Raw genomic sequence first — 11,524 nt, 5'->3', positions numbered from 1 at the left:
CAGCAGAAAACATAAAAACATTAAACTTAGCAGCTGATATTGACAATAAAAAGTTGTTCTCACAAGTTTTGGATACGAATTCAAACCGTAACCAACTATGCACGACTATAGTTCTTGTCTCAAAGTACTGTCACATCACGCTGTGACTTATTTGGTGTCTTCCTGTGTGTAATGTTTTAGTTCTTGTCTTGCGCTCTTATTTTGGTGGCTTGTCCTGTTTTGTTGGTATTTTGCTGTAGAAGTTTCATGTCTTCTGTACATTGTTGATTGTCATGTCATGTTCGGATGTAATTTGTGGACACCGTCTGCTCCACACGCCGTAAGTCTTTGCTGTCGTCCAGCATTCTGTTTTTGTTTACTTTGCAACCAGTTCAGTTTTAGTTTTGTTTTGCATAGCCATCCAAGCTTCAATGCCTTTTCTTAGCGGCACTCGCCTTTTGTTTATTTTTGGTTTAAGCATTAGATACCTTTTTACCTGCACACACTGCCGCATTCTAGACAGCACCGACACTCAACAACGACACATTTGCAGATTATTATTACTGGTTTGCAAAAAATATTTTTTACCCAATTAGGCAAAATTACATATTCTCCCACGGCACACCAGCCTGTATCTCACGGCACACTAGTGTGCCGCGGCACAGTGGTTGAAAAACACTGTTTTAGACCACCACAATCAGGGGGGGAAAGCCTGCCAAATCCTGGATGGACTGCAGGATTATGGCAGTTTTAACACCAATGACAACAATAACGGTGCAGATACTTGTTTGAGACCACTGACACTAATATTGTTCTGCATTGTGCAGGTTTTTGGCTTAGTGTTTGTCTCCCTCTAGTGGGCATCACACGGTACCTGTTTTGAGTCCAAATCAAAGTGCACACGAATACTTGATTGATTGAGACTTTTATTAGTAGATTGCACAGTACAGTACATATTCCGTTCAATTGACCACTAAATGGTAACACCCGAATACGCTTTTCAACTTGTTTAAGTCGGGGTCCACGTTAATCAATTCATGGTACAAATATATACTATCGGCATAATACAGTCATCACACAAGTTAATCATCGGAGTATATACATTGAATTATTTACTGTATGTAATCATTTAAATACAATATTTTTGTTTAAGTCAAAATAAAAGTTTGCTTTTAAATTCTGTAAATTACACATATTCATTACAACAAATTGTAGATTTTTTTGTGCAAATATGACCATAAACAACCTTTTAAAAAGGTCTCCTCAGCTAATCAGTTTTAATTCCAGCACCACTCTTACTCATCTCACCATATTAAATGTAACTTACTTCAGGTATTGTTTGTTTATTTTTATTGCCGTTACTTCTGGAGTGTATTGTGAATAAATTGAGAACATGAAGTGAACAAAAGTTTTAGCAACTGTTATGTAAAAGAAAAGGGGTAGGATTAAATGAGCTCTGCTTCTTCCTACTCCTTTTCGAACATGTTGAAAAGAGAAACTGGAAATTGCGATGTATCATGTTGTATGCTTGCATGTTCGAAATAAACTCAAAACTCAAACTCTATATAGTATAAACTAAATAATTTCAGTAATATATAATTACTGGGCACGCTCATTTATTTTCAGAACTTACCAAAATTAGCATTTGGGATGAAAACTGGAATGCATTATGACAGTAATATGTACTTTTTACAATAAAATGGCCTCACTTCAAACATTGTCTTCATTTCTTCAATGTGCATCTTCTTTCTTGAATACTTGGAATTCATACTTGATGCCATTTTCCTCATGGATTCCCATCGGCACGCCAGCAAATCTTATTTGGAGACCATAACACATGACAGTTTAAAACATGTAAATAATGAAAAGATACTCATCCAGGTCAGAATATTAACATGGGAAGTGGACAGTGAGATTGAAGAAGACAACAATGCAGGTACAGGTGGGCGGATCTGTCCAAATATCGCTGTTATCCGTACAATGGATCAATATTTTTCCGTTCCTTTAATGTTTAATTACACAATTATGTTTTTTTTGTGTTGTAAAATATAGTATATGTTTATATATTGGTATATAGTTTAAAAATATTTGAACAAGTTCTACCAAAACAAGGAGAAACAATTAGTATTTTTTGCTTTTCTTCATTTATTCTGCACTTTTCACTTTATTTTGCTGAAACAAAAAAATGGATAATTGTAATATTTTATTGGTATTTGTACTTTTTTTCTATAAACCTAAGGTTTTGTTGTAATTCGTTCTAAAAAGGTCAGACGAAGAACGGCTCGTACGAAAACCATAAGAAATAACGCAAATCCAGTGAATCCTTTCCAGACACTCGAAAACATGACCACAAAACACATTTTATTGATAAGAATAAAAATAGGTAATTATAGTTTTACATGCAGAAAACAATGTCAAAATACATATAAATGAGTATTTAACATCACTTGTACTTTTATTTAAGTATTTGCTTTGTACTTAGTTACCACTTTTTTCTTGAATTCAATAGTGTTTCTCACCTTCTTCATCAAAGTGCTGTCACTCGCAACTTCCTTTGATCCCATTGTAATGTATTTTGCAGTCGTATTTATAAATAGAAACAAAAAAAATCATAGCGATTGAGTCACAAACGCTTGGGATTTTTTGTGTGGACACTAAATTCCACAGAATGATACACGGGCCAACGGACTAGTTTGTTCAACGCAATGTTTGACCGTACGATAATCAAAGATGGCGTGCAATTACTGGAGCATCATTTTTGACAAATATTTTCATTGAAAACCAAATCAAATCACATGAAAAGTATGAAAACTAAGGTTCTACTGTAACTACATTATTGTGTTGATATTGTTGTTGCTGTAAATATTTTTGTCCTGTGTTTTATTCTGATTATAAACATCCATCTGTCCATACATTTTCTACCGCTTGTCCAAAACGTGTTGTAGTCGCAGTGTTTCCCACAGACCAACAGTCTATTTGTAGCAACGTGGGCATGGCCTGGGTGGTGTGGAATCACGCCATCATATAATTTGCATAATTGGCAAGCAAGCATTGTTTTTTTTTAAAAGGTAAACATTTTTTCTACACTTGGTTACAGACAAATATGTGTAATTAGTTATTAATATCAGCATATATGTATACATATATATATATATATATATATATATATATATATATATATATATATATACACATATACATATATATATACATATATACATATATATATATATATATATATATATATGTATGCATATATATGTATGCATATATATATATATATATATATATATATATATATATATATATATATATATATATATATATATATATATATATATATATATATATACATACATACAAATATTGATACATAATGTGTATACATACACACATGTAAATATATATACTGTATATATATATATATATATATATATATATATATATATATATATATATATTAGGGCTGCAACAACTAATCCATTAAATCAATTAAAATCGATTATAAAAATAGTTGGCGATTAATTTAGTCATTTGTTGGAGCTATGCTATGCGCATGTGCAGTGGCAATTTTTATTTTATTTAAAAAAAAAAATTTTTTTTAAGAAACCTTTATTTATAAACTGCATGCAACATGTACAAACAGCTGAGGAACAATAATCAAAATAAGTACCAGTATGCTGTTTTTTTCAATAAATACTGGAAAGGATAGAAATGTAGTTTGTCTCTTTTATCCGATTAATCGAAGTAATAATCGACAGATTAATCGATAATAAAATTAATCGTTAGTTGCAGCCCTAATATATATACACGTGTTAGGTCAGGAAAAAACACAGAGGCTATTTCATCCTTACAAGCCTGTTTCGCAAGTTTCCCTGCTCTTCAGGGGATTTAAAAATGTTAAAATCCCCTGAAGGGCAGGGAAACCTGCTTGTAGGGATGAAATAGTCTCTGTGTTTTTTCCTGACCTAACGTATATTCTGCTCTATCCCGGTATTGAGCACTGTATAACGGATAAACCGCAGAAACCTTGACTATATATATATATATATATATAGGAGCGCATATGCCAAATTTTCAAAGAGAACGGCCTACGGATCACGATTGAAGCCAACAAGCAAACCGTCAACTTCCTTGACGTCACTTTCAACCTGAGAAATAACAGCTACCAACCATTCACGAAACCCAACACAACACTCCAATACGTGCACCATGACAGCAACCACCCACCCACCACCACGAAAAGAATACCTACCGGAATCAATAAAAGGCTATCGATGCTGTCATCTAGCAAAGCTGAATTTGACCAAGCAACCCCCCCGTACCAAAAAGCCCTTGATGAAAGCGGATACAATTTCACCCTCACCTATGAACCCACGCCAGGAAACCAGCCAAAAAAGAACAGAAAACAAAACGACATCATCTGGTACAACCCCCCATACAGCAAAAACGTCTCAACGAACATTGGACACAAATTCCTCAATCTGATTGACAAACACTTTCCCAAAGACAACAACCTAAGAAAAGTATTCAACAGAACAACATTAAATTGAGCTACAGCTGCATGAACAATATACGACAAATCATCTCAAACCACAACAAAACAATTGCAAATGAGCCGTCGACGCCCAGTCAGAGCGACTCCAAAACCAACAAAGCATGTAACTGTCGAAAGAAACCTGATTGCCCCCTCAACGGGGGGTGCTTACAAACATCAGTTGTCTACCAATCTAAGGTAATACGCAAGGACATTAACACATCCGACACATATGTGGGATTAACCGAGGGTGAATTCAAAACCAGATGGAACAATCACAAGGCTTCTTTCAGGAACAAAAACCTGCGAAATACCACAGAACTCAGCAAACACATTTGGGACCTCAAAGACAATAATGTTGAATATTCAATAACATGGCAAATTCTTGCATCCAGCACACCTTACAATAGTGGTAATAAAAGATGCAACCTATGCTTGAAAGAGAATATGTTTATTATTTACCGTCCAGACCTGTCATCCCTCAACAAGCGCAGCAAAATTGTAACAACATGCCGCCATAGACGGAAACACCTCCTAGGTAACACATGAGCCAATCACCACGCCCCTAGGCCAGCCTGTACCCACCCACTCTGTGCCCTATATAAACCATGGTATGCGAATGCTCCCATTAAAATCTCCTGATGATTGAGGGTACCCCCCCTCATGAAACAGGCCTGTAGAGATGAAATAGTCTTGTGATTTTTTTTCCCACACATACATATATATATATATATATATATATATATATATATATATATATATATATATATATATATATATACACTGTAAATATAGTTTGTTTATTGATAGTCGGCACAATGAAGTGACTGTAAAACTTACTTCATTAATATACACATAAAGTGCTCATACATGTAGGATTCATGTTAAATCAACAATTCAGTTTGGGATAAACTGAATAAAAGCAAATGCAATCACACAGTATAATGGTTGGCTTATACGCCGCTAGCTTAATGCTAACTTACAATGGGCAACCTCATTGACAGGCTAACAAAAATTAGCATCACAATAATTTTAAGCTTCCACAAATTATATTTTAACGCCACAAAAGTGTAATAAATGCAACACATGCATTGCAGGCATACAGTCACCAAAAAAATATTGACGGCTAATTTTATGCTACCAGGCCAGTCAAGTATATGAATGTGTGGTAAACACACAGAGATTTGCCCACCTGTACAGCAGGGGCAAAGGTAATGAGTTAGTCAGACTCGTCAGGTTACTTTTTCAACTTTTCATGACATTGTAAATCAAAGTTAGGTTAAAGTTAAAGTACCAATGATAGTCACACACACACTAGGTGTGGTGAAATGTGTCCTCTGCATTTGACCCATCCCCTTGTTCACCCCCTGGGAAGTGTGGGGAGCAGTGGGCAGCAGCGGTGCCGCGCCCGGGAATCATTTTTGGTGATTTAACCCCCAATTCCAACCCTTGATGCTGAGTGCCAAGCAGGGAGGTAATGGGTCCCATTTTTATTGTCTTTGGTATGACTCGGCCGGGGTTTGAACTCACAACCTACTGATCTCAGGGCGGACACTCTAACCACTAGGCCAGTGGTTCTTAACCTGGGTTCGATCGAACCCTAGGGGTTCGGTGAGTCGGCCTCGGGGGTTCGGCGGAGCCTCTGTCGCGGAGGTCAAGACACACCCAACTCATCGTGAGAATAAAAACTTCTCCCTATCGGCATATTATGAATACCCGCAAACAATGTTCCCTCTAATTTCCATCTGATTTGCAGGTGTGTAATTTGTTGTGAGTTCATGCACTGTGTTGGTTTTGTTCTTTGAACAAGGTGATGCCGATGCACGGTTCATTTTGTGCACCAGTAAAAAAAATTAAAAAAATAAACATTTTATTTTTCACTAAAGAAGGGTTCGGTGAATGCGCATATGAAACTGGTGGGATTCGGTACCTCCAACAAGGTTAAGAACCACTGCTCTAGGCCACTGAGTAAGCAAGCTAGATCCACAAACGCATGCTGGGCCTCTGACAAAAGAGATGTTTGAAAAGAAACGAGAAAAGCAAGAATAGCCTGTGCACTCTTTCAAGTGGTGGCAAACAGCAAACATGTACCTTTCCTGCTTCTTGAAGACTTCTTCATCCAACTTTGGGAAGAAGACGTCACAGTCAAAAGTAGCCATGATGTCCGTCAGGTAAACCAGATCACACCACCGATGCTCCAGTGCATCCTGGTCAGAACGCACCAAGGTCACAAAGTGCACTCATCTGGAAGCGGGAGCTTCCTGTTCGCCATCAGAGTTTACCTTGTACACCCGACTGCCTCCGGCAATCCAAATGGTCTCAAGGGCGTCTGCAAGTGGGTACCGTGCCGCCAAAAGGACGGCGCTCTCCAGGTCCCGACACAGGAAGTGTGCGTGTTCTGGAACTGTCCTGTTGTGATGTAAAGGTGAATAAAGAAAGCAAATAATGACCAGGATACCAGGTCACTCACTTGAGGGTTTCACTCAGCACCACATGAACGACGTTCGCCATTGGGGACAAAGTTTGAGGGCTGGAGTACCAGGAATGTCTGCCCCACACCAGCATGTTGATCTTGCCTGTGAAAGTCAAGTTGGACTTGATGAGTGCTTTCAATCAAACACAGCTGCAGTGGAACTCTGTTCCCCCCCCCTCAGTGCACCAGAGAACTGATTATCCTGATGTTCTGCTATTAAACATTAATCCATTTTCTAATGCGTGTCCCTCTCGTATAATACATCTTTAAAAAACTGGTTCATAGCACATCAGCCATGTCTCTATTATAGCTAATATTTAACCCAGGGGTCAGCAACCCGCGGCTCTAGAGCCACATGGAGCTCTTTAGCGCCGGCTTAGTGGCTCTCTTGAGCTTTTTCAAAAATGTATGAAAATGGAAAAAATATATTTTTGGTTTTAATATGGTTTCTGTAGGAGGACAAACATGACCCAAACCTTCCTAATTGTTAGAAATCCCACTGTTTGTATGAAACATGTTTCACTGATGAGAGTATTTGGCAAGTGCTGTTTTGTCCTACTAATTTTGCGGTCCTTGAACTAAGCATAGTTTGTTTACATGTACAACTTTCTTCGATACTGCCACATAATATATTTGTTATTAATATTAATGTATTTTATGCTCACTCCTTTGTCTCATTTTGTCCACCAAACGTTTTATGCTGTGCGTGAATGCACAAATGTGAGCTTTGTTGTTGATATTGACTTGTTGAAGTGCTAATCAATGCTAACATGCTATTTATGGGAAAAAAATGGGGTGAAAATTATATTTTTTGTTGTAATATTTCTGCAGGAGGACAAACACGACACAAACCTTCCTAATTGTTAGAAAGCCAACTGTTTAATATGTTTGTGTTGATGCTTCACTGATGAGAGTATTTGCCGAGCGCTGTTTTGTCCTACTGATTTCAGCGGCCCTTGAACTCCCAGTTGTGTGGATTGTGACTCAACAGTTTGTTTACATGTGTACCTTTCTCTGACGCTGCCACAGAAAGACTTGTTTTATGCCACTCCTTCTTTGTCTCATTTTGTCCACCAAATGTTTTATGTTGTGCATGAATGCACAAAGGTGAGCTTTGTTGATATTATTGACTTGTTATGGAGTGCTGATCAGGCATATTTGGTCAGTGCATGACTGCAAGCTAATCAATGCTAACATGCTACTTAGGCTAGCTGGAAGTACATATTGCATCATTATGACTCGGTTGTAGGTATATTTAAGCTCATTTAATTTCCTTGACTTATGTTCTTTGTCTATTTAATTTATATTTGCATGTCTCATGACACATTAAGTATATGTAATATTGGCTGCATTTCAGATAGTTGTTTGTGTGCCGTGTTGTTCCAGACCACAGCAAATGTTACCCAGCTTGCCAAAGATTGTAATAAACCCATTAGAAGAAGACAGCCTGCCGTTTCCTTTAACTTGGACACACACATCTATACCTTTGGCCAATCTAACACAGTCATTTCCAGTCATTTTTTGTTGTAAAAATGTATAGAATTAATATTACATTTCCACATGTGTGTCAACAAAGATTTGCTTCAGCCTGCGACACATAGTAATTTTGATAGTAGGCTAATATAGGTAATATAGACACTTGCATCATGTGTAGTCTTCATTATAACACTTATGCGAGGCTTTTAATATTTTGCGGCTCCATAGACATTTGTTTTTTGTATTTTCGGTGCAATATGGCTCTTTCAACATTTTGGGTTGCCGACCCCTGCCCTAACTGAACTGTACTGATGTTTAAATGTGGTTATTTTCCCCTAATGTCTGCAATGTAGCTCAGTGATTCTCAAACTATGGTGCCAGGCTCTATCTAGTGGTACGCTAAAGAATTACTAAATTAAAATATTCAACCACAGTGTGAATGTTTAAACCAGGTTTGGGCATGCGTGTGAGTACAGTGTGTGATTATAATAAGGCTGCACAAAGAATGTGCCAGGGCAGTGGAGCCAACTCGCCCTTGGGGCTGTCATAAGGTTTTCAAATGAATAAATGAACTTTCCTTTTGACTTGTCATTATCACATGCATGAATGTCCTGCCTCAATGGATTATTTTCAGTCTTTCTTTTTGTATCAAAGTCATGTTTTAACACATTAGTACAGTAAGGCACCAAAGGTGAAAATTAATAGCTACTGTACCGGATGATGTAATACTGATATTACCTGGTTTTGACACCTGAGTGACGGTGTTCATGAAAAACTGGAATTCACACCTGCAAAATAGGAAACAGTGAATTACTGTCAGACTTCACCTTCCATCCAAACGGACCAATGGGCAATCAGGCAATTTTAACTTGACAAATTACACATCCTTATTACCTAACGCAGACCTTAATAACATGAAATAAATATCATCAAACAAAGGTCAATTGAATCTTGTATTCTTACTAACACATTTAGTTTGTGTACATTTTAACGTAAACTAACATCCATTAAAGGTAGAGCAAGACCCTGCAAGGATAGGTTAAACTTCCAAGTTTGGACCAAAGTCGTACTAAAACATGTTGATGGATTTTTGAGCGCCGTGTGTAATGTTCTATATCAGTGATCCTCAACAGGCGGACCGCGGTCCATGTCCGGACCCAGCGACGTGTCTGTCCGGTACTAGCACGAATTATAGTAAAAAAAATAAAATAAAAAAAATAAAAAGTTTTTTTTTTTTTATTATTATTATAATTATAATTATTATAAAAAAATATAATAATTGTATTTATCTTTGAGTTATCGCTAGCGCAAGTCAACGTTCTTTGTTGTTTTTAGTCAAATATCTCCACGTTTCGTTTACACTTCTCCGTGTCTCCCTCTCTCTCTCTCTTTCTCTCTCTCAGAGAGAGACAGAGAGAGAGAGACGGAGTAAGAGCGAGAGAACGCCACTCTGATTGGCTGATTCCGGGGTATGGGTTGTCATCTCTATCACAACGACGCGCTGATAGGCTGTCACCACCTGGGTCATACAGAGCTCATGCCACAGGCACAGTGCATGGAACCTTTCGCTGCAGGCACACAGTTGTCTCGTATCGCTAGTTCGCTAACTGTTCACTCGTCAGTCACTGAATGTGAATCAAATCATAATGGCATGCTCCAAGTTGGCTCAGGCTGGTAAAAGAAAGGTGGACAGGGAAAACTGACGTTTCAAGGAAGAATGGACAGAGCCAGGGCCGGCCCGTGGCATAGGCCGTATAGGCAAATGCTAAGGGCGCCGCCCATCAGGGGGCGCCACGCCAGTGCCACAAATGTTAGAGGAAAAAAAAAAAAAAAAAAAAAGTTGGTACTATTATTTCTAAATACAAAAAATAATCCCACGTTAATTAAAATGCAAAGTAAAGCCTATTTAATAGAAATATTATTTGTTACAACCCCGCACGGTGCGCCCCCTCCCTTCCCGTATCATGACTCTTTTTGGACGTCACCACATCAAAAAATCAACACAAGATGTCAAAACGGCCAAAACTGTCAGGTGCCCAAGGAAGAAAAAAGAGAAAAGAAGAGGAGTAGAAACGAGAAAAGACAGAAGTAGCAGGTAGGTAACGTTAGCCTACATGAAATTATTTGTCTGTTACAGAATGTGATAGTAACCTGGCTTTTTAGCATTAAGCTAATGCTACATGATTCGGCAATTGCTAATCAATAAATAGCTACTTCTGTTTTAACGTCGGGTTAATATTGTGGAGGGGGCTAAATTGTTATGGAAAATAATAATGTAACGTTAGGTAATTACAGTACTCCCACCTTACATTCCTTGTATTAGATCTTTTAAGCAGGTGTTTTTTGTTTACATTGTTATTGCCTTCTGGTTAGCTAATGTTTGCCCTGCAGGTAATAGTCACTTGTCCACCCCTTTATATATTAGGTATAGTAGTAAGTAAAAAAAAAAGGTCAAAGACAAAGCTATTCGGGTTCTTGTGAGTATATACACTTCACTGCCGATGTGGGGGGGGCGCCACCTAAAATCTTGCCTAGGGCGCCAGATTGGTTAGGGCCGAGCCTGGACAGAGCAATACGTTTTCATCCTACCTACTGCAAGTACCAGACCAATGTGTCTAATATGCAACAGTACTGTTGCTCTGGTGAAAAGTGAACATCTGAAACATCACTATCTGAAAGAGCACCGCGAATTTGAAGAGACATTTCCTCATGATTCAGAGCTAAGAAAAAAAGAAATCACAAGGCTGAAAAAGTCACATGAAACATCAAGCAAGATTTTTGTTAAATCTATGACATAACAACAAATAGCAACAGAGTGCTCACTCAGAGTGGCATGGGTTTTAGGTAAACACAAGAAGCCGTTCTCTGATGCAGAAATAATTAAATAATGCTTGACTGAAGTGATGTGTGCCATGTTTGAAGGCAAAGAAAAGGAGGAAATGACAGCTAAAATTAATCAAATCCCACTCTCTGATGCCACAGCTACCAGACGTACTGATATACTGGCTGGTGATTTGTCCAAGTAGCTTTGTGATGGAATAAAAAAAAATGCAGAGTGC

The 11,524-nt window shown here is 37.8% G+C and overlaps 1 protein-coding gene across 1 annotated transcript in view; it reads right to left on the bottom strand.

Moving 5' to 3' along the window:
* Positions 1–885: 885 nt before the first annotated feature.
* The window catches only part of LOC133612150 (dihydrofolate reductase), a 28,046-nt gene continuing 17,407 nt past the window's right edge, over positions 886–11,524 (bottom strand). The window contains exons 2-6 of the mRNA XM_061969315.2: positions 9,204–9,253; positions 6,987–7,092; positions 6,799–6,925; positions 6,608–6,723; positions 886–1,795 (exon numbers count right to left, since the gene is read on the bottom strand). Of these exons, the coding sequence (XP_061825299.1) occupies positions 1,711–1,795; positions 6,608–6,723; positions 6,799–6,925; positions 6,987–7,092; positions 9,204–9,253 (484 nt within the window). The 3' untranslated portion in view covers positions 886–1,710. The remainder of the gene's footprint in view (positions 1,796–6,607; positions 6,724–6,798; positions 6,926–6,986; positions 7,093–9,203; positions 9,254–11,524) is intronic.

The sequence above is a fragment of the Nerophis lumbriciformis genome, linkage group LG10, assembly GCF_033978685.3.
Source record: "Nerophis lumbriciformis linkage group LG10, RoL_Nlum_v2.1, whole genome shotgun sequence".
NCBI lineage: Eukaryota > Metazoa > Chordata > Actinopteri > Syngnathiformes > Syngnathidae > Nerophis > Nerophis lumbriciformis.
This window is presented reverse-complemented; position numbering and strand designations above follow the sequence as displayed.